We start from the raw sequence: 23,006 nt of genomic DNA, 5'->3' as shown, positions 1-23,006 counted from the left end.
CTGCCGGGGCTGAGGGGCCTGGCGCGGGATGCGCTGCGAGGTGGAGCGTGCCCCTCAGCTGCGGGGGAAGCTCCGCCGGGTGCGCTGAGGCGCGAACACGTGTGGGAGCGGCTTTTCTCGGTCTCTTTCATTTCCTCTCCCTCATAGGCCGCTCCGGAGAGATGCCAAGGGAAGGTGCATGAGGGGTACGGCGCTGCGCGGGAGCCCGGGCCCGAGGGGCGGCGGGCAGCTCGGCGGGATCGCCGCCGGCTCTGCCTCGGGCCTCCCCCGCCATGGCGGGCAGCCTCCAGCCGAGGTGGGGATCCTGCTGTGGGAGCGGCCGGCCCTCCCGGCGCCGCTCCCCGACGGGACGGAGCCCGGCCGCGCCCCGCCGCCGCTCGGCCCGTACTCACCAGCCGCGCCGGGCACTCTCGGCGGGGAAGCCGCTCGCCCGCCGGGCCTCCCCCCGCGCCGCAGGGGCCGCCATCAGGGTCACTGGCAAGCGGGACGTCACAGCGCTCAGGGATCCGCACTGGGGCTTCGGGGCGGCCCCAAGAAGCTGGTGTCTGGTTGGTGAGATCCCGCGCGGCCCCCGTATGCCGCGCGCTGATTGGCTTAGGCGGGGTGGCGCGCGAAGCCGAGCATCCGCCCTGGCGGCAGGTCGGGGCTAGCCCTGAGGGGAGCCCGGACTGGCTGGGGAGTGGCGGTTTACCCCCGCTTCCAGCGCTGAGGGGAGCAGGCGGCACAGCAGCGATCCCGCTGGCTCCCGGGTGCTGGGATGCCGTCGTAGGGACGGTGCTGAGAGCAGTCAAGTGACTCGGGAGTGAGGGGAATGCGTGAGGGGATGAGGAGAGCCCAAGAGCGGCCTGAGGCGTCATCCCCTTGGCAAAGGCAGGCCGAGGTGGGTCCCCCTGTCACGGGAGTGTGAGGGAGAAGGGGTGTCCCTTTGCCAGGGCTGTGCCTCTGCAAGGGGAGGGTGACACCTGCAGATCTCCCTTTGAGAAGCCACTTTTGCCGCAGGGTAACCAGCGGGCTGGCAGTCTCTAAAGAGCCCTGAGGTGAGCGCGCACGCTGGCTGCCGGATGCGCAGGAAGCCGCTGTGGAACGAGCACAGAACCGTACCGAGCCGGTAATCTAACGAGAAATCTAAGCCGCTGCAGTATCTGGAAAGGAAATCAGAGGTGTGAGGCGGAGATGGCCCGTTTCTGTGCCTCTGTGCAGAGATTTGGGGGTTGTGCTCCCAATTCACAGTGGTTAAATTGAAAAGATGCATGTTTCTTAGCTTTAATTCCTTTCCTCTTCCTGTAATTCACTGCAGAGTGTGTATTATCCCAGGTTGTGATGCAGCAGTTCTCATGTGAGATTTTGCTTTACAAAACTGATGATCATTAGTTTATTAAGCTACAGGTGCAGTTGTTTGTGATTTTATGGCAATAAATTGTACAAAGGCTCTGCACTGTTTTCCCTGCAGATGCAGTTTTGGATGAGAAAGTAGTGTTCTGGGAATGTACTTAATACTCCTTTGAGACACTCTACTTTCAATGGTGTCTGGAGGCATAGAGAGTGCAGGAGTTCTACAAGTGTGATTTCAGCTCTTTTAAACGCAGTCTAAATTCTGATGAGGAGAATGGAAGCCACGAAACAACTGCTTTTCCTGAGCTTGTTATCCAGAATGATTCCCTAGAATCAGTTAACAAAGAAACCCCACAATTCTTAATACACTTGAGTGACACTGTAAGTAATTTTGGTTTAAAATGGCAGGTCTGGGGAATTTTATGGTGTAATTTAGAGATGAAATTACACCATAAAGAAGGGGAAGAGGATAAATATGTTACTGGAGTTGTAGTAAGATGGTGTGTTGTGCATAGTGCTGCATGAGCATCTTTAGTTCCTCTTCATGTTGTCCCACCCCTAATAAAATATACTTAATAAGTAGAAGGTTTTATTTAAAGGTCAGAGTAGAAATACATCCTAATAGAGATCCGGAGTCTGGATTGTTTTCCCTCTGACACCAATTCCCTGTGGGTTTTGAGCAAGCCACTAATAAAACCTGTTTTCACTCACAAGTATGGTGTGGATAGAGTTTCTGTCAATGAGATGTGCAGTTATAGGAGCTGATATACTGGACCTTTAACCTATTTGTGCTTCTATTTCCTCCTTAATAAATCTGATCTACCAGTCTCCCTCAGGGTGATTTATGGACCTGATGCTTGAAGAGCATGTTGAGATTAAGTGAAAAACACTATCAAAAGGCATTATTACCAGGATGGTTGGAAGAGCAGAAACACCCTTGAATTGGATAATATGGCCATAGCATCAGAAATAGGACAGGTATCCAGAGAGCACTTTTCCTGTGTATTCTAGTACTAAATGACAAAGGGAAAGCTCAAAAGGCAAATGCTGTAAAGTACTCAAGAGGCACTAAACTGGTCTGGTTTTTGGATCTGAGAACTTTGGTGTAGAGACCTGCTCTACAAGCAAGCAGTGTCTCTATTTTTTGATGTTAGAGTTGTGAATGAATGCTCTAAAGCTAAACAAGATAATGTTACCTCTGTATGTTTGGGTGCTTTTTCCACATCGCTGTACATCTTGGAATTGTTTCACTGTGTAAAGGCCTCTTGTACTGTTTTGGTAGGAAGGGAGTTTACAGAAATGAACCAGCTACTGCAAACCTCCCTGTATAGTCTGAAAAAGCTTAATTTCATGCTTCCCATGTCCTCAGTGCAGGGATATACTGTCTCCTCTTGGGACCGTGACATATGGGTAGAAACATGGCTCAGTTTGCAGTAAGCTTCCGCCTCTGGCTTGCAGTGCCTGACAGATCCAGGAGAACTATTTGGCCTCCCTGCATATGCCATTCAGTCAGTGCTCATCAGTGCGCTGCTGCGGGTAGAGCAGACATGAAAATTTGAGTAGGACCACTTTAAAGCAGGTATTGTATGCAAAAAATCATCTTTCTTTGCCTTTTTTTTTTTTTTTTTTTTTTTAGTTAAGCTCTCTGACAAGATGAAGTTGCATTTTTTTATCAATATTTGAGTAGCATTTCTGAACAAATAATGTATACATTGGTGAGAAAATGTTGTATTGTTTAGGAAGAGCAATCGCTGTGTGTCTGATTCTCCCACCCCCAGGCACATTTCATGATAGATGCTAGGAACTGACCATGTTTCTAATATGTCTGTAATGATAAGAGGAATTAAAAGGGGAAGATTGATAGAGGCTGAGGCTTAAAAGCAGTAGTTGAGCTGGCCAACACCTCTACCAAAGCTGAAGGAAGATACTATTTCATTTTAGCCAAATGATATTCCTTCCCAGCTTCTGTGTATTATTCAATAAATAAGGGAGATGTACCATAATTCGATAACTAATTAAAAAGAGACTACATTCCTCAAAAGAGAGAGATTCTGCCTTTTAGTAACAAACAGCATCTGCTTTGTTTTTCTCCAGACTGAAAGGTAATTGAACTGACAATTCCAAGCTGTCCTGAAAATGACAGATGACTGAACTGGGAGTAGGAAGAAAGCAGAAGCTCTTTTGTACTGAAGAAAGGGGAGATGACACACTATAGTTGGATCTGGTTCCCTTTTACAGATGTCTTTCAGAGGTTAAGCAGCTCTGGGTGACCTCAGCCAACTCTTTTATTGTTGAATTTCTTAATGTTAGCAATGGCTGTTACAGTCCCAGGTAGAGCAGTATTTCCTACATAGTCATTTTTATAACAATCTTGTTCTTTCTTCTCTTTGTGACCATAGAAACACATGTGGTACAGAAGAGAATCTGCTTTTATTACATTCTTCCCAGCTCACTGAGAAGAGATAAGACTGCAGAGGTTTTGGTTTGGACTATTTGTTTTCTGCTTACTTTTGAGGCAAAGCTAACTTTTTTGTTTGCTGGTCTATAAAAGTCAAAACAGTCCCTGTTTGTCTCACATGATGATTAAGCTGCTTCACAAGTGCTTGTGAGATCTGTAATGAGTAAAATGGTGAAGCTATTTCAGCTGTTCTGTCTGGGTCACAAGCACCAGCACATTTACTGCACTTGGACAGATTCACAGAAATAGGCAGTTGTGGTAACGTTTCAATATGTGCGTGAGAAAGGCAGAGCAGAGCATTAGGAGTGGTTTGAAGCAGGGAGAGCTGATGGTTGTAGCAAGGCTCAGGAATCAGGAACTAGGAATTTTGTTCATAATGTTGCTGGACATTACTGTATGGCTTTGGGCAAGTCCACTCTATCTCTGCTTCCCTGTATACAGAATATATTCTGTATGTGCTTACATCTATTATATCCCTTTGATACTGCTTTTATCAATAAGAAAACTACAAACTAAAATGAAACCAGCTAGCAGAGCAGTTACCCTCAGTCCATTCACTATCCTGCTTTCCAAAGAACAGGCACAGAAAACACACCTGGACAGGCTTTTTCCATAGCTTTGCTGTCTGAGTCTCTAATTTGTGCTGTCACACACAGTGTTCCAGATACAGGCATGTGGGTAAATCCTTTATCTAGACAGGAAACCTAGATCTGGAATTAAGGTTTTAAAGAACCTCTAGTAATACCAGTTAAGCCTATAAGGCTCCATCAATAGGCCAAGCCTGTTTGGTGACTATTTTAATACTTAATTATGAATGAAGGCAGTTTGTTGCCTTTTCTGTCTGCGGGTAGTATCAGTGGGTCTGTTGCATGTGGGCTAAGACTAGCATGTAGATACTAGGTTTTCTCAAGGTATTTAGCATCTTCCTAGAGCAGGTCAAAGTCATTGCTCTTTAGTTGCATCAGGCACGTTTGATGAAGCAACTTCTACTCCAAGACTCGATCTCGCAAATGGGATAGTTTTGGATTTTAATGGCCCTGGCATGATGATTATACTGAGGCCAACATGGGGTGATGGGAGAAGAAAAAGGCAAGAAAATAATGTTCATGCAACAGATGTCTACAGCACCATTCCCAGCATTGTCTCCTTGCTGTGCCTACATTCTTGGCATTCTGCTATTTGCCGCACCCACTTTATTCCTGTGCATCTCAGAGGTATATAGCGAGTCAGTTCCCCTACAGCTGTCAGGACACTCTTATGGCATTACATTTTCAGCTTGCAAGAAAATTGATCAGGGCTATCTTGAGTTATCTACATCTATTCTACATTTCCCCAGCAGATTCTCTGCATTGTTTTCTATGGGAGGAAGCTTTCTGTCTTGGTTCATACATCAGGCTGCTAATATACAACTTGGGTAGCACATATATAGTGTTATGCTGTGTGAGCTGCAGCAATATAATGCAGAATCACAATGTGAAATTTTGAGCATCTTCAGCTGTGTTGACTGAGTCAAGGGTTTGCTTTGGGGAGCTAAAAGAAAAAGATTGCTGTCATTCTTTGAAATCAGGAAATGCCCCTGAGGAAGAAAGGTGTATTAGTAATGTGTTTTGTTACAGTTATTGTGCCAGATGCCATTAAAAAATCACTGCAACAGACAGTTCCATAAATTGGCAATTGTGAATTGTAATTCATGATGACCACAGATCTTCATGTCTGAGGAGAATAGGCTTAGGAAAAAGGCTACAGAAAGAATGAAGTGAGTTGCCTTGGACAGCTCTAGCCAGGGAGGTTTCCTCTGCCTGGAGTTGAGCAGAGATAGAGGCTGAGGCACATGGAATGCAGGTTAAGCCACATCGTTGTAAAGAAATTGCTTAAGTGTTACAAGTTTGTCAAGGAGCTGATGGGCCTGTGAAACACCAGTGCTGGTGAAGCAAGGACTTCCTCAAGGCCAGAGGTTCCTTCTGTTAGATCTGGGATGTGATGTCAGCTTCCAGCCACCACTAAGCAGTTCCTACTCATTCTCAACAATTACACCCACCCTGTTTTATCTTTGATACTGACAGTATCTGAAGTACTCAGATGTTGGTTTTTTCCTCTTGATTGATTAGATGCCTGAGAGAAATTGGTCTCATACAATTTTGCATCAAGCTAACATTACAAATTAAGGAACTGCAAGTTAAGGATCACTTTTGTTCTCCGTTCAAGCTTGGGTTTTTCTTGTTGCAGTCTCTGCTCTACCAGAGAGAGATGATTTTTTTTTTCAGGTGTCTTTGCGTCTTTCACTGTCACGAGACAGATCCTCCTGGAGTTGAATTTGCTCACAGTGCACAAAGAACGGAGAGACCACAAGGCTCCTTCTTTTACTACTCTGTCAGTTCACAAGCTTTTAACTTGTGTTTGCCAATAGAGAGAACAGATATGAATCAAAGCTCGAGCAAATATTTTGTGACTATGAACCCTCTCTAAAATTCAATAGCTCTCCAATAGTTTCTAGTTGCTCTTTTGTTTGAGGCAGAGGCCCCTGGGCTCCAATTTAAGCTCTGATGCTTAGTTTTCAAAACCACCTTTGAAGTTGCATGTGTTGATGCTCTCAGCAAGTGGGAGTGAGAGGTCACTTCTTTCTTCCTTTGAATGAAAAGAAACAGTCTAGAATATCTTCCTGGTTATCATTTAGTTTCTTGCATCAGCCCTACAAAGAAGCACATTTACTGTGTACAGTAGCACTGAGATGGTGACTAAAACTAGGAATATATTAATAAGATCTCAGTACATGCCAGAGTTGCTGTTGCACAGAGAAGTGTGCGTGCTGAGTTCATGCATTTCCTGTGACAATGCTAGAAAGTTAATCTTTAGATGACATAAAGTGGGAGCTCTGAGCCCTAATAATGGAGAAGTTTTCACAACAATTAAATGGCACTGCAAGGACACAGACATTCGTGGAGCAGAGTTTAGAGACTATGACAAGATAAGGGATGTGCTATCACTAGGGTTTGTCTTCATAACATTTGCACTAATGTAACTGCTGTTACTAATGTTAAACTTCTGTTTATATTTATCTGTAATTGTTGTCTTTAGGCAGTACCATGGCATTAATAGGATATTCCAAGCAGAAATTGCAAGTCTTGAGTGGCTGTTTATACAAAACCAGCTTTTGATGAATATTCTGACTTATTGATAGCAAAACCTGGACATTTATGTCTCCAGAATGCTCTGAGAAGTTTAGAAAGGCAACCAGGAGACATGCCAGACACCAAGATTTGTCTTACTCTTAGTACTTAAAATACTCTGAGCTAATCTTAGATTATCTTTTATCACCACAAACTCTCACAGAAAATCCAGCCTATTCCTAGACTACTAAAACCATCTGAAATTGATCCTCTAGCAAAACAATGTCTCTGTTGCCTTTTCCACCCTAGCTTACAGCTATGCAGGATTTCAGCTTTTGCTGCAGTGAAGCTGCCCACTATTTGCACAGTGAGTTGTGTATTTTTCTAAAGCATGAATGTGTTTGCAAGCTGGGGAGACATTCTACATTAATTGCTTTGCAAGCAAGTACATCTCAGCAGCTCCTTTATTGGGAATATCTTGCTCTGACCACTTTGATCTCTGCTATTTGTAAAATGTGTTGCTTGTTTGATTTTCTAGGACTGCCCTTTTAAAGTCGGGCAGCTGCAGGCTCCTAAAGTATCCATCATTCAACTGGCAGCTGTTGGCTGTGTCTGGCTTTTCAAATCCAGCTAAAAGTAGCTGCTATAGGTTTTCTGAGATGTTCTTTAACTTACAGAAGGCTTACTAAGAACTTCTAAATGCTCATTTTGAGGTCGTATATGAAACCAGAGAGTCTGTAAGCCTGTGCTACAAACAAGTACTGGGGGCTTGGAGGGGTCTTGGAATCTAGCTCTAATTTCATCAATCTTTCTGTCACCCTGAATGCATCACTTCTGCATCCTCAGAAAGAACATCTGAAACATTTGTAATACCCTCAACTCCTGTAGCTCCATTTCTCCACCCTTTCCAATTTTTGAATGAAGTATTGGGAGAATTCACACTCTCCCCCAGCACCCAAATGTGTCAATAAGTTAAAGCCCCTTAAATACAATGCTGTTAAGACAAGAAAAGGACTTTGCTAAGGGTTTTTGGGTTATTTATCCCAAAATAACCTTTCAGGAATCTTTATTAAGCATTTAGAACGGGAATGTTAGCAGACAGTGTTTGCAGACCATGGTTTTAAGCTGAATTGTACAAAGCAGTATATATACTCTGATGTTACTCTCGATATGGTTGGAACCGTGACACCCCCCTGCAGAGTAAGCTGGGGAGGTCAGCCTGTGTGGTAGCATGTGTAATAGAAGTGGGTTTAATTGGAGGCTGGAAATATGCATCTCAATCTGCTTAAAAGAAAAAATTGATTATCTCTAAATTAGATGGAGTCTTGGTCCAGGATAATCCTAAATTTACAGGAACCTGGATGTGAATCCTGTGGCTTGTGTCTCAATTCTGTGTATTTGCTGTGCTCTCTGTTCCAGTCCCCACATCTTTTGGTGGGTGGCAGAGTGGAGAGCAACTGGAGGAAAAAAACCCAGAAGTAACCCCTCTAGCTGGCTCATCCCTTCATTACAGTTGTAAAAGCCCCCAGGTCAGAACCCAGCTTTCCTCTTTAGAGCCAGGGGAAAGCTGCTTTTATTCCATAGCTTTATCAAGGAATCAAGGCCTGGTGCTTATCTGAGCAACACCTTTACTGTGTGTTGTCATTAGCTTCTTTTCAAGCTCAAAGAACGTCAGGAGGTCAGACAACTGCAGGTGCAATCTTAATTCTGCCCTTGTGCATATTTTAATTGCAATGTGTGTTCACTGTTGTGTGTTTTTCCTACAGCCTGGCTGCCTTAATCAGTGCTCAGAAGGATGCTAGTTGTCAAGTTATGTCTCTACCGGGTGTATTCTTTGCTGTCCGAGTTTGATGAGCTCTGTACCCTCGGTGCCCCCTCAAACACAGTGTGAACAAGGTGGGGATTGTCAATGAATTCCTCCTTGCTAGGCTGCCTTGTTTTACAGAGGAACTAGGCATAAACCCTGCGTGGTTTCACCTCCGGAGCCCTGTGCTCATGATCCCCTTCCCCGGGGGTGATGGATACAAACTCCATACTACTCGGGAGGGCTCAGGTATCTCGGCTCCTGCCTCCCGCCTTTCCCTGCTTCCTTCCACACAGCCTCCACCCTTTCCCCGCGCCTACCGCTGCGCATGCGCGGGGAGGGCTGTGAGCACGCAGGCGCCCCTCCCGCCTTGGGCGGTGCAATCGCGCAGAGCGCTGACACGGCCGCTCTCGCGAGAGTTGCTGCGGGAACGGCCGCGGCGGAGCAGGCGGCGGGCGGGGGGGGCCCGCGGGACGGGGCCGTAGCGACAGCCGAGGCGGCGCTGGAGGGGCGGCCGGGCCGCGTGGGGCCGGGCAGGCGGCGAGCACCCTCGGGCGGGGCGGCGGCCCCCAGCGCTGCGCGGTGGTGAGTCTGGGGGGGTGTGTATGGAGGGCGGGCGGCGGGCCGCCGACCCTCAGCCCCCGCCCCGGTGCGCCGCGGGGAAGGGCCCTTCCCGGTTGGGGCCCGGCTCCTATGCCCTCCGCGGGCCTTGCTGGAGCGGGTTAGAGGGGACACGCTGAGTCCCGGTGCCGCGGCCTGAGCCCCTGGGGTGTTCAGCTTCTCCCCGCTGTGCTCCGCAGGAGCCGCCTCAGCGTTGTCCCTATTCCCCGCGGCTGTGGGCCCGCGCCCCGGCGGGCCCCGACCTTCCAGAGGCGCTTGTCGGGGTGCGGGTGCTGCAGGGCAGGGCTGCCCCGGGCGGGTGGGGGTTGGAGCAAGGGCCTGGGCTGGAGAGGCGTTATCTGCTGGGCGAGATTCGCCGGCTCTCCCACGGCTCTGTTCCGTGGATCCCGCGGACGGGTGTTGGTCTCGGGGCGCTTTCCCCGTCGCTGAATGTCCAGGGAGTGTGAGCTGTTCTTGGAGCTTATTTTTAATATTCCCTGGAAGAGTTCCGTAACTTCAGGCCGCTTCCACAGGTTAAAAGGTTGTGAATACCCTGTAGGCAGGTTAACATCCATCCCTTTCTTTCTCCAAAGACCTTCTGGGTCATGCTTCAGACGTGAGTTTTATGCTAAAGAAGGACATTTTTCTCTCTGCTACCGCTTTCTCTTCTGAACTTCCTGCTTGAGATGCAGCGTTGGTTGGGGGGGGGGGGGGGGATAAGGTTTAACTTGCCAATATAGTTTCAGATCATCTGTAGAAGACAAGGATGCAGTCTTGTTAACTCCCACAGCATCTGACTCAGACATCTCTTTATAACCTAAAGAGCAAAATACTCTGTAGCACGGTTAATAACTGGGAGAGCAGTTCATAGATAAATATAGTGTTTAGGGAAGTTAACTCCTTGTTTCAGAAAATATTAAATGCCTGTCGTCGAGGGCCAGAATGTGCAGGGTCACAGATTGTTACTGTTCTTCAAGCACTCTGGTGTTTATAATCCATTTCTCTGCAAACTTTGGGTATTGGGAACTTGTGCCTTTCAATTATCATTTCTTATGCTGATTATGTTATGTAGCGCTTTAAGTATTTCATAATACCAGAAAGCTTGGAACAGTCAAAGCTGCTTATACAGTTCAAAACAACAATAATAAGAAAGGCAATAAATAAATTTTCCAGAGATAAAGTTTTCTATTACCTGACAAAATTATTTGATCTGATAAATATTATCTGTGCTTTGTGCTGTAGCATAGCTTTGTGCTATCTTGAGTTGTCCTCTGACAAGACGTGCTTAAGGAAGTTGAAGTGTATTAAGCCGGTAGATCAGGAGTGTTATTTATGATCCTGAATGTCTGGAGTTTATATGTTGATAATTTCTGTTTTACCTCATTCATTTCTTGTATTTTACTTCCTTATTTGGCTAATGTGAATTAGTGCTCTGCCCTTACCAGTTTTTTCTTTCTATTCTTTTGTGTAGAGCCTGTCACTTAACACTTCTGCGTGTCTTCCAGATGATGTATCCACACATTTTTCTTTCCACCACCCTCTGTAATGTTTTGTCCTACAGCAGCTGATGAAGCCTGGGTCTGATTATTTGCAAAATCTTCCACTGAAGGGATCTCCTTTCTTCCCTCGCTTTGGCTTTTCTGAGCCGTCTGTTCTTCTGTTCCTGCCCATATCACTTTCCAGTGAAACAGTGGAAAGAGAACAATGAGAAAGCTCTCAGTTGCTAGAAAAAATGCTGTTTGTGAAAGCAGACAAAAAGCCTCCCTCTGCCTGAGTGGCTTTTGAAATATCTGTTGAAAAGAACATGAGAATTGTTTCCTGTTGGCTACCACAGGCAGGTTTGTATTTATAATTACTTATAGCCCATCCTGAGCTGCAGCACTCTCTGGTAATCAGAATTTACTGGTGGTTGCTGCATCTGCTGCTTCCCTCCCCATTCCCAGATATTTTAAGAGCAAGGGAAGTATCTTGCCCCAAATCACAGTAAGGCAAGAGATGAAAAACAGAGCAATCTCAGTCATTTCTCTAGTGAGATCATCTGATAATTCTTGTGGTGTGTGTTCATTGTGTTCATATTTTGCCTGTTAGCCCTTCATACCGGTCTGATTCCATTTGAAGTCCATGGGGCTGTGGTACACTGTAGTATTTGCAGTGTGTTGTTCCTTGCTGTTTGCCCACAGCAGATACCTCCAGCTGTGCTCTCAGTGGGCAGAGACGAGCACAAGCTGCTTCCCCGTAAGCTGATTTTTGTCCTTGTTGTGCAGTTGGTTTGTATTTTAATAACTGTGCCTGACTGTCTATAATGACTTACATGAGTAGTGAAAAGCAAATGCTTTCTGAGTGGCTTCGAGGGAGCTGATGTTCAACCTTTACTTTTTCTGACATGTGCTGTGTAAGTATCTTGGCTTAATATTTTCAAAGCTTTTCCCTAATTTGCATGGAACTTCCCTGTCCAAATGGCAGCTACACTTTTGCCTAAAGTGATGGTTATAAAGTTTGGTTCTACATTGCAGCTGCTGTTAGCTCTGGTACCTGGAAGCATCCCTCCTTTACATGCTGACAGTGTATATGATGGTGGTAGTAAAGTGAATGCTTGAAGAAAATTGTGTGATGAATCTCTTTCATCCTGAATTTTGCTGGAAAACTTCCCAACATTGTGCTATTGCTAAGCTCAGGGAAATGCCAGTGTAGTTCTTGGAAATGCTCTATCAGTTTCTTTAAGAAAGCTGAGCAGTAACTCCTTCTGTTAAAAAAATAGTTCTTAGATGCTAATGCAGTGGCAATATTTGTGTATCCTAAAGAAAGGAACATTTCCCAACTGGCAATAGTTTCTTTCTTTAACTGTGTCTTGAGCCTATCATGTATTCTTTGTTGTGCAACTTGCTGTTACATTCTTAGGTTTGGAACTTGGGGTTTTCAAGCAGTGTTCCATTAGCTGATGGGTTTTGCATACCCATGTAGTGATACCCATCTTCAAATGTAGCATTATGCTGCTTGAAACACCACAGCACTGCTGCCAGTAATACCCTTTGAGAGGATTAGAATCTGCTGAGGTTTACCATGGAAGGTGTGAGAGGTATAGAACAAATGTTTGCATTTTCCATTGTTTCACACACAGTTACTCGTGTTGCTCCTTAATATTCCTCTAATAGCAGGAAATCATAAATACCATCAGTTAGAAAGACCAGAGGCCAGGTTACAGAGATGTGGAGGTGAACACAGAGTTGGCAAAGAGAAAATGTTCCTGATGAAGGAAAGCTATTGCTGCTGTTCGTATGAGTGTGCTGTGGGTGTGGAAGACTGACATCAGGATGATGCTTTTTCATCAGCACTGACACTAAAATGAAGTATTTTCGAATCAACAGAATGTCGCAAAGGTGATGCACCTTTTGGGTTTAGTTATGCATGTTGGTCAAACTTGGATCCAGTAGATTTGTTTCCTGTGGTTGCAGTAGCAGATTGTTCAGTTGAGATCTCTATGGCTGTTGACAGCCCTGTCAGTCTCACTGACAGTTCAGCAGTGCTGTGTAGGAGTACCAGAGAGTACCAGAGAAAACCCCAAGCCGTGCCCACATGGGGACTTCACTGAGCTGGTCTTTTTTTGATCAGAGTAAATCCTGTACATATCTCTTCTCATCCTGCCAGCTTCCTGTGATAGAAATCTCTCTTCTGGGATTTGCCTCCAGCTTTGTTATTTGCTATGGGCAGCCGAAGGTTGGGCAAACATGGGGTTCGTGGAACAGGAGCATGTTTATTGCTTCTCTGCATTCATGTAAGGCAGGTTTCTCTCCAAGATGAGAGAATTCTCTTGCCATCTGCTGCCTTTGCTTGTGGCAGGGCTCCTTCTGGGCCGTAACCAGTGACTGAATTAGCAGGTGCGTGGGTTCACTGCTGGTTGTCACAGCTCTTCTGTCTTGAGTTGTCACTGACAGATACCAGCTCTCTGCTGGGCCTTCACAATAGCTTTGAATTTACAGATTTGATTTTCTCCTGATCCTGTATCTTCTCTGCTCTCCAGCATAGCTGGAGTTAGATTATATCCTTCCAATTCAAACCCAAGATCAAGATTTAAGCCTTTCCAGTGGTTTCACTGTTCCTTGCTGGGTTTGATGTCATTCGTTCTCTGTGCTCCTAAGAGATAAACAAACATCTTGGTTTTCATGCTGTGCATTTGAAGTGCTTTTAAAATGTCCTATTGCCCAAGACACTGGAATTTTGGGATGGCTTCATGTTAGAGTGAGCCCAAACTTTTGTCTCTGTGTAATATTATTTGAGGACGCTTTGGTGGGCATTTCAGTTCCAGGAAGGTTTTTTTAGAGAGGACCCCCAGAAGCCCTCTGTGCTTTGTGTCACTGTATTTAAATGAATGGAAAAAACCCGAATTATTGCTGGGCTGCATCCTCAGACCCGTCCTTCCCGGTGCAGGGTGCGGGCTGCTCCTCTCCGCGGCCGGAGGGTCTGCCGGGGCTCGGTTCGGTGGCTGGGGTGATTACAACCGCGAGGAGCGGGTGTCTGCCCGGGAGAGGCGGTCCCGCTGCCCTGCGCTCCCGGGGCTCGGCAGCCGGGCGGAGCGGCGCCGCCGGCGGGCCCTGCCCGCCCGGCTGCCCCGCGGGCACCACCGGGACGCTGCTGCTGCTGCCGCCACCGCCCGGGGGCGAGGGCCCGCGGCTCCTCCCGGAGGGACGGTGTCGGCCGCGGAGCCGCCTCCCGCCCCCGGGGCAGTCGGGGCGGTCATTGGCCGCGGGACGTGTCACTCGGGCGAGCCGCGCCTGGGCGAGCGGCGGCGGGAGGAAGCGGCAGCCGCGCCGCGCCGGGCGGAGGGAGCGGCGCTGGGCGCGGCCCCGGCCATCGATCCGTGCCACTTCCCCTAATGGCCCGTCTCTTCCTCCTCCTCCCCCTCCCCTAGGGCGGATCGTCCCCCGGCCTCCCTGTATGTGAGAGACGGGGCCGGCGCCTCGGACGGAGCCGGGCCGCGGGAGGAGCGGAGGCTTCGGGGAGCGCTTCCTGCCCACCGCCCGCACCGCCGTGCGCGGCAGCCCCAGCATGGAAGCCATCGCCAAGTACGACTTCAAAGCTACCGCGGATGACGAGCTGAGCTTCAAACGGGGGGACATCCTTAAGGTAAGCGGAGGGCGAGGGCTCGGGAGTTCACTCCTTCCCCCCTGGGCTTTTCAGCTTCTCTTCCTGTCCATCAGACCTGACCTTCTTTTGAGTCCCCAGGGAATGCTGCCTCCTCTTAATAGGATACCTCAAGATTTCCTCAGTCCCAGCCTTATCTCGAAGAGCAGGAGCAGCAGTTTGGTATCGGTGTTCATCGTGCATCCTCATTTCTCTCTGTTCTAAGATTGGAATATCTGAAAACTTAGTAGTAAACATGGTAGCAAATAAGCAGAAGTACAAACCAGTCTATGCTGAATTCCCTTCAAAGAGAGGAAACCCCTTAAAGTGATCAAGATCAATTTAATATTCCTTTCCTTTGCTCTTGCCAGAGATTCCAGTAGCAAAGAACAGTGATTGGATTATTTCTCAGTAGATAATCTTTAGCATCAGGCTGTCAAATATTGGCACTGAGTTTTATCTTCAGTCCTGATGAGCTCCAGTGATAAGCTTGTGGCTGAATATTTAATGGATCTGTGCAAATGTAAGTGGATGCTGGAGTGCATTAGAGGAATTCTGGTCTATAGTTTTTTTCAATATATCAAAGGCTTTTTAGGCTTCATCTTGGCTGTATTAAGGAATTTGGTAAATATTTGAATTTCTAAAGCTTTATTTAAGAAACTGGATGCAGAACAAGCCCAAAATTTTCTGATTTGGATAAAACCCCCTAGCGCTTTGACCTCAGTGAAGCAGAGCTCTGAGCTTTGTTGCTCCCAAGTCCTTAGAGCCATATTACAGAATGCTTTAATGGAGCTTCATTCAGAGTCAATATTTCCCCATAAGATCGGTTTTACCCTTCTGGTGTGATGTATTTTAAGCTGCTTCTTTCTCAAATGCTTTGAGTAGAAACCGTGTTGAGAGGTGCCTGTCTGCAGATGTAATGCTGTAACTCTGTGCTGACAAATCAAGTCCTCCGACCTCAATGGGATTACTCATATGCGCAAGATTTTTGCCAGGGAAGGGCTTGATTTTAACTGCTGCTTGAATGTAAGTTGGAAAAAAACCCAACCTTTATGGATAAGCTTTTGCCTTTTATAACTGATATTTCAGTAACATAACTGTGGCTTTGTTAAAAGGGCAGTAAAATATGTGGTCATCAACAGATACAGGTTGCAAAAATGTATCCCACTGTTGAAATAACTGCATCTGTGTGTATCTTACTCATGCCTGTCTCAGACTTGGCCTAAAAAGACCTGTACACCTCAATTCCTCTGTTATAAATGACCAGAATATTTCCTTTTGCTGCTTTTAAACATTTGAGACTGTCAGAGTTTTAGAAGCCTCTGTGATAATCTTGCATTTATTTTTCTTAACCTGAGCTGTATTTGTCTGTTTTGGGTTACTGCTACCCTCAGTTTTCATAGTGTATTTGAGGTCAGTTTGTTGAACGTTCTGAACTGGAAGGAAAAACTGAAGGATAATGAAATATGGTTTATTTTAGACTGGATTCTTAATTATTTTGATCTAGTTCGGTTAGAAATTTACTGAAGTACATGGAAAAAATATCTGGGAAAATTTGCATTCATTTCAAAGCATTTTGTTCTCTGAGAATTAAAGGAAAATAACTTACTTTTAGACTTTGGAAAGTTTAGTCTCCGCTAAAACTTGTATAACTACACACAGTGGGTGATGAGGTGTCCCTGCCCATGGCAGGGGGGTTGGAACTAGATGATCTTAAGGTCCTTTCCAACCCTCACTGTTCTATGAATCTGATTCTGTGTTCCTGAGTCTTAGCACTTGATGTCATCCCACAGGGACACATTGTTCCCAGTGATAGAAACATGGTGTATGTATGGTGTTATACTGCATTACTAATTACATTTTTCTAAAGAGACGGGTTTTCCTACCCCACACAAACCCTAGGCTGAACACTTCCTCTTAATGCTGATGAGCAGTTCTTCACACTGTATTTCAGGTCATGTTCTGAAAATGGTTGCAAACTTGACAGATTTCCTCCACAGAGGAGTAAACTGATTTATAGAAATGGTGAACTGCTCAAGATTATCACTAAGGTCAGTGGAAACTCTGAGAGTTTGAGGAATCCTTCAGCATGCTGCCGAGTCCTGTGCAGCATGGTGAGGGTCACTGCCTGAAGCTGGCAAAGCTTAGACAAATAAGCCAGACCCAATTAGAATTGTTACAGTTCACTTTATTCAGGCTGACAAACCTCTGTGGGGCTTTGTCATTCTGAAAGTCTGGTTCACTTCAAGTGTGTTTCCAGTTGTGGAAATGAATTTCCCTCTGACGTGTCAGATCTGTTTTGTTCATACTTCGCTCACGACTGAGAGATCTCAGGGTACCCATTCATGTGCCTCGTGTGAGCTGCCCTATGAAGCAGGTCAATCCTGCTGCCCTCAAATGAATTGGGAAGAGAAATAAATTTGTAACCTGTTGAATGCACCTGCACATTCACTCCTGAGATACCTTTTGCTGTGGTGTGCAGGAAACTCAGCATGTGTGAGGACTTCTTTGAATCTAGATACCTGTCTTAATGCACCTCAAGAAAGGCAAATTAGTTTGGTTGCATCTATGATAGAATCATAGAATCAGCCAGGTTGGAAAAGACCGTTAAGATCATCAAGTTCAACCTTTCCCGAGCACTGCCAAGGCCACCACTAACTATGGCGCTGAGGGCCTTGTCTATACAGTTTGTGAACACTTGCAGGGACGGTGACTCCAGCCCTGCCCTGGGCAGCCTGTTCCAATGCCTGAGCACCCTTTGGGGAAGGAATTGTTCCTCAGCTCCATCTAAACCTCTTCTGGTGCAGCTTGAGGCCGTTTCCTCTTGTCCCATGCCTTGTTCCTTGGGAGAAGAGACCAGCCACCTCCTGACTCCATCTTCCTGTCAGGCAGTTGTAGAGAGCAGGAAGGTCCACCCTGGGCCTTTTCTTCTCCAGACTAACCGCCCCCAGCTCTTCATAAGAGGATGATGGCAAAGGACTGTTCCATAGCGAGATGTTACACCTTGGCCACACGAAGGAAAGAACACAATCTCTAACACTTCAATTCCCACTCCTTGGGAAGTTCATGTTTCTCTCTGTGGGGAAAGCAGGCAGAGATGCACACTGACTTGCTCTGATCTCAGCAGATAACTTGCCTATGATGTCATGGTGCCATTACTGCTGCATACCCACATACTCGGGGCTTGATTGAACAGCATTTGAACTGTAGCCATTAAGCTGGTTGTAGTAATCTTGTGGCTGGTTTCCAAAAGTGAGTGAAGATAGTTGACCTTTGGCTTGCAATTGTAAAACAGCTGAGGGAAGAGGAAAAGTGCTTGGCCTTTGCTTGTGTGGGCACTGCATGGCAAAAGCTGCCTCTGTGCTTTTGAAACCATGGCAGTGCACTGGATCCCTTTACCCTGTTGTCTAGGGGTTCTGTAGCAGTGTGTGGTATTGCCATTCAGGAGGTGCAGGCTGACATGTAAATGTTTTAAATACACTAAATCCTACTTTTCCAGAGCAAGGAAAGGTTTCTGCTTCCTTCTGTATCTTCTGATTACAGTACAGTGCTACAGCTCTTAGATCACTGTTGTTCTCATGTGATGGTGGTTGCTTCCCAAATCTTGTTGATGACTGGCATCCCATTAGAGGAGTGAAGATACCCTGTGCTAGTATTTAAATAAGTAAAAATAAAATGAAACTGAGGGATTCCTACTTGATTTACTTGGAATAGTTGATGGTTGCTATGATGCTTTTTTAGTCTTTTCCCTTTTCAATTGCTTTATTTATTGAAGTTGGGAGTAGCTAACTTCAGTCTCTGTCTATATTTGTTACTTAGGTTTTATGTCCCCCAAAACTATTTGTAGCAGCTTCTGGTCTTGTTGGCCTTTGTGCTAGCTGGCAAGTATCCAGACCTAAAGTGTGCTAATACTTGCTGGTGGTTTGGCAGGAGATGGGGGGAGGAGAGAAGAAAAATCATCATTCTTTGTCTCATCTCATCATCATTTCTTTTCTTTATTCCTCCTACATCTAATCCAAAGAGTACAGTTAATACTGTGGGGCTTTGATAACCGTTTCTGCATGGTTAATGCAGAAGCACTGAACATACTCATGCATATCCTGAATGTTGTGAGGTTTTTAAAGAACTACAGACCGCTGCTCCATTTCCTCTTTCTCTTTTTTGTGTCACAGGCTTGGGGCATAGCTGGAAAGTGATCTTCTGAAGAACTGATTAAGTTCCTGTTCCCAGTAGCTGTCAGCGTAATGAATTCAGGGGCACTTACAGATAGTTTTTAGGAGGAAAATTATTCAGGTGGTGGTTTAAAATAGAGGTCAGCATCTTTCGCTTTTGGGGTGTTCACTTTGGTGTGGCACACGCAGACCAGCTTCCCTCTCTGCAAAAAGAAGGAATTCCTTGGTAGAATCTTGATCACTTGACAGCTCCATTCAGCAAAGTCATGGGGTTTTTCCCCTGCTCTGCTCACACACAGGACAGTCACCGCAGGCTCTGCTCACGTGCTTCTTTCCCACCAGCCTTTTCTTTCTGTCAGCCTTGAAGAGGATTGAGTGTTTGCAAACAGTTGATGCTGAGGTGGCATTTTCACTTCCTGCATGAAGACCATTTTTGTGTGACTGGATCCAGTGAAACAGTTTTTAATAGAGGGAGGAGTCTGCTAAACAAGGGCAGTATGGTCTTCCTCCTTCTTCATCCTTGGGCTTTGACTTCACCTGCATTGTCTGTTACATCGTGGTGTCTGTGCTAGAGAATGGAAATCCATGGCTTGCTGTGGAGTACTGCAAAGACTTTTCCTCTCTTCAGGGTGAAACTGGTTTTACTCTCATCCTTCTCTCCCTTCCTTACACACTTCATCTTTCTCTGTTTTTCTGGAAGGGAATGGACTCAGGTGTGGGCTTGATTTTAATATGTGAGAAACCATTTTCAGAGTTAAGGCAAATTGAAGCCCTGTGTGCTTTAGAGTGAAATAGGTCAAGTATTAGAAGGGGTTGCCCAGAGAAGTTGTGGAACCCCATCCTTGGAGATACCAGTCAGGTCCCTGAGCAAGCTGATCTAATTAGACCTGTTCTGAGCAGGAGGGTGGATTAGGGGAGCTCTGGGGGTCCTTCCAACCTACATTATTCTGTGACTGAGCTGTACGTGTGGTAACTGTTGTATGTGGTGGTTGATTCACAGAAGTGTGCTTTGGTTGTGTTCCTTGGCTCACAGCCTTGGATAAAGATTGTATTTGTCATCAGTATGTGATCAATATTGCAGTCAAAGAACACAAACCTCAGATAATTACAGAGACTCATAAAGACAAGTATAATTATCTTAAATGGAGTTAATTTGCCAGCCTGGCAGGTGGAGTTCTGTGTTAGGAAGAGATGCCTCCTATAAGAGGTTGCATTCTTCTGGTCTACCCAGCTATGCAGTGCCTATGTTTTTAGTACCAACTTCTCAAATACTGTTCCTCTGTGCATGATAATAACCTACAGAGAGAAGGTGGGATGTGTTTTATTAGTGAACTTCCCAGGGTTGTGGGAAGGACCTACCTAACCTCCACAAGGTGTGTTTGCCCAAGAAGGAACACGCTCACGGTCTGTATTTCTAAAAGAGCTCGGAGCTGCTTAGAGCTGGATTGTATTGCTGAAGGTGTGTCTGTGCAGAAGACGTAAATAGGGAGTGTTCCAGACTGAAGGGCTTTGCAAGCAAGGAGTAAACACATTCTGCGTTAAAAACAGCATCTTTGTGTTTATTTAGAAGCTATTTGTGATGATTATTTAAACTTGTCACTGACAGCAGAGAGAAATAGGCCCTTGTGAGCTGTGTGCTACTGGCGTTTGAGTGTCAAACGAAACACTGATTAAAGCTAGCGGTCAGCCCAGCTCATTTATTGTATTGATTTAACATATATTGCACTCTGTTATAACCAGGAGAAATGATGCTCATCTGAAGCTCCAGCTGCCTTTTGCCAGTGTAATGAAAGTGCTGTCATTCCAGCTTCTCTGCGAGGTCCAGCTTGTGTTCTGCCCAGTGTGCCAGACCCCTGAGAGGTGTTAGCAGAGACATAATCGGCAACTCAGGTTTTGCTTTGCTAAATGATTTATCTGCTTTGTTCAACATGTGTCAAACTGCAGCCAGTGTGATGGGCTTTTGGCTTTATTTACTGCCAGCACAGAAATGTCCTCTCCTCTCTGGTTCAGTGACACTTCTCTGATGATAACTATGGTGAGAATTTCAGGCCAATAAAATCAGTTTTTCTGGGGGACATCCCAGGTGATAATGGACCAACTTGAATTTTTGTTTCAATTAAAATGGTAAAAGCTTGATCTCAGTTGGGGGAAGAAAAGAGGGATTATGTATAGAGGATTGAGAGTGTCATAAATGTAGTATTAATAGTTTTCCAGTTTCTGTGCAGAGCCCTGCTCTTTGAGGGAGGAGGAGGGGTCTTGTTGATAGTGAAATTCAGACTTTTATGGTTTCTCATTATAATAAGGATTCAACTAAGCAAGAGGAGATAAGGAATCCAATTTGACTGTGTGCAGCTCAGCCTAATGTAAGCAGGGAACTGTATAACCCCTTGATAAAATCCCTCGTGCTTTCTAGTTGCCAGTGGCTACGTACCAGAAATCAATAACCAAAGCCTAAACCTCAGGAACAAAATACACTGGGTGAAACTAATTCTGTTTCTTTGAAAATGAAGGAAAATGAAGCATCAGCTCCCTAACAAGGCTGGAGACAAAATCTTCCTATATCCCACTGAGCAAAAAGGGAATGTAATTTACCAAACCTGATGAATTTGACAACATAAATCTAGACTAAAGATAACATCAGGACATTCTCACAATTGCTGTGAGACTAAGCTGTTGGATTAACTTTAGGCTGTTACACTGCTGATGCCAGATTTGGCCATACTTGCTGGTTACCACTCAATTAAAACCTTTTCTATATTCTTAATTTATTTATGTAGGTCTTGAAAGGTTTGAAAAATCAAAGCTAGTTCTGGAACCATAACAATAAACAGCTTTAAAATACCCAAACATACCCCCCTGCCTGCCTCCAACAAAACACATTTAAAACCATTCATGAAACAGGCATCAGCAAAGGATTTGGCAACATTGATGGACTGATTGAGGTGAGTTCTGTTTAGTTTTTACCTGTGTGACTGTGTATGTTGCATCACATTTCTCCTGGTCTGGGGTGTTGAAGTGCAGAATGTCCTTTGGGTTTGCCAGCAGAGTTGTTAAAGCACTAAGCAGAGCTGTGAGGAGTCTTGTCACCCCTCTGCTTACAGGTTTATGGGTGTGTCTGCATTGCATGGTCAAGAGATGGGACTGTATCTTCTGTGGTTATAGGCAAGCTAACTTCCAGGGAACTGGAGTGATGATCATCACATTATGGGATTCAGAACTAACATACTTGGCCTGTGCTTCGTTCTGGCTTACAGGGGGTGTGATGCATTAATGTCTGAGCAGGCTGCTCTGGAGGTCTGAATTAGCAATGCGTAGCAAAGGATAAGCCTATTTCCCTTCTCTCTTCCCCTTGCTTTCACTCCCTTCTTTCAGTGCTGATGGGATAGGTGTTAGCCAGGGAGCTGAAGCTGTGACTTGTGAATGTAGAGAAGTGACCAAAGAAATGTGTTGGTTTTCCTCTGATACCTGATCTTACGGACTTAGAAATGGAGCTTTTGTATAGTAAGCCATTTCACTGGGGCTCTAGTGAAAAAAGGTACCAGCTCTCAACGTTTTGGGGTTTTTTACTTGGCTTTATTTAGCATTTTGTTAAGAAAGCTGCCTTTGATCTCTATCAGTTCCAGTTTACTCTGAAGATTCTGTTAAATTCAAAATGCAAATGAGTAGGTGAGTGTATGCATTCAGCATTTCTGTGCAGATCAGCAAACTGTTACTGCAGGAGTTTGATACATGAGTTCTTATCTGCAGCTTTATCCCACAGCTCTTTCATTTCCTTTGCTGGCCCTGCAGTGGCAGTTAATGTTATCTCCCAAGTTGGGCAAACATCAGTGACTAGAATATACACAAGGAAGTAAAATGTGTTATTTTAGATGCTTTGGTCCTTGGGGAAGAAAAATGGGAGAATACTTTGTGCTATTTAGGGTTTTTTTTGCATTACCTACCATGTGAGTTGTTCCTTCCCCTCAAATAGCTGTATCTTTTGAGGTGGAACAGCAGCGTTGTCGATCTCAATCTGTCAAGCCTCAAGCTGCTCTTTGTTTGTCACGTTCTAGGCTCATGCCCTGGTGCTCAGTATTTAAAGCACTGCTTATGAGTGACACATGCCTTCAACTTTGAAGTCATCTTGTAACACCTCATAAGAGTAGGTGTTCAGATGGCATAGAAAACCGGTTGTGAAGCAGACTGTGGTGGAGCCTGAACTTGTTCCCGTGTCTTATATGCATGATTGGTGCCACCATCTGACAACTCAAGTGAGAATTGGTTTAACAAACTTAAGAATGTGTTTTCTCATGGTGACACGTGCTAAACACATGGGCTTGTACTGCTGAGCTCTAATGGAGCAAGAAGTGAACTGGCATTCCCCAAAATTGCTCAAGATAATGATTTTGAGGATATTTATTCGTTCCTGCACCCCA

At 45.4% G+C, this 23,006-nt stretch overlaps 2 protein-coding genes across 4 annotated transcripts in view; one reads left to right on the top strand and one right to left on the bottom strand.

The window, feature by feature from the left end:
• TMEM94 (transmembrane protein 94) overlaps nucleotides 1–466 on the bottom strand; it is a 50,233-nt gene extending 49,767 nt beyond the window's left edge. For both annotated transcript variants that reach the window (XM_080629290.1, XM_080629292.1), the window contains exon 1: nucleotides 393–466. The gene's annotated coding sequence lies outside the window, so the exon portion shown is untranslated. The remainder of the gene's footprint in view (nucleotides 1–392) is intronic.
• Nucleotides 467–9,131: 8,665 nt separating this feature from the next.
• GRB2 (growth factor receptor bound protein 2) overlaps nucleotides 9,132–23,006 on the top strand; it is a 50,127-nt gene continuing 36,252 nt past the window's right edge. Inside the window, exons 1-2 of one of the 2 annotated variants that reach the window (XM_080629172.1) lie at nucleotides 9,132–9,286; nucleotides 14,208–14,422. In XM_080629172.1, coding sequence (XP_080485298.1) covers nucleotides 14,345–14,422 — 78 coding nt within the window. In that variant the 5' untranslated portion in view covers nucleotides 9,132–9,286; nucleotides 14,208–14,344. Of the gene's footprint in view, nucleotides 9,287–14,207; nucleotides 14,423–15,195; nucleotides 15,446–23,006 lie in introns of those variants that run through there. The other variant, XM_080629173.1, reaches the window with a different exon arrangement.

The sequence above is a fragment of the Psittacula echo genome (genome assembly GCF_963264785.1).
Source record: "Psittacula echo genome assembly, chromosome: 14".
Lineage (NCBI taxonomy): Eukaryota > Metazoa > Chordata > Aves > Psittaciformes > Psittacidae > Psittacula > Psittacula echo.
Note: the sequence above shows the minus strand (reverse complement) of the source record. Positions and strands in the feature narration are given on the sequence as shown.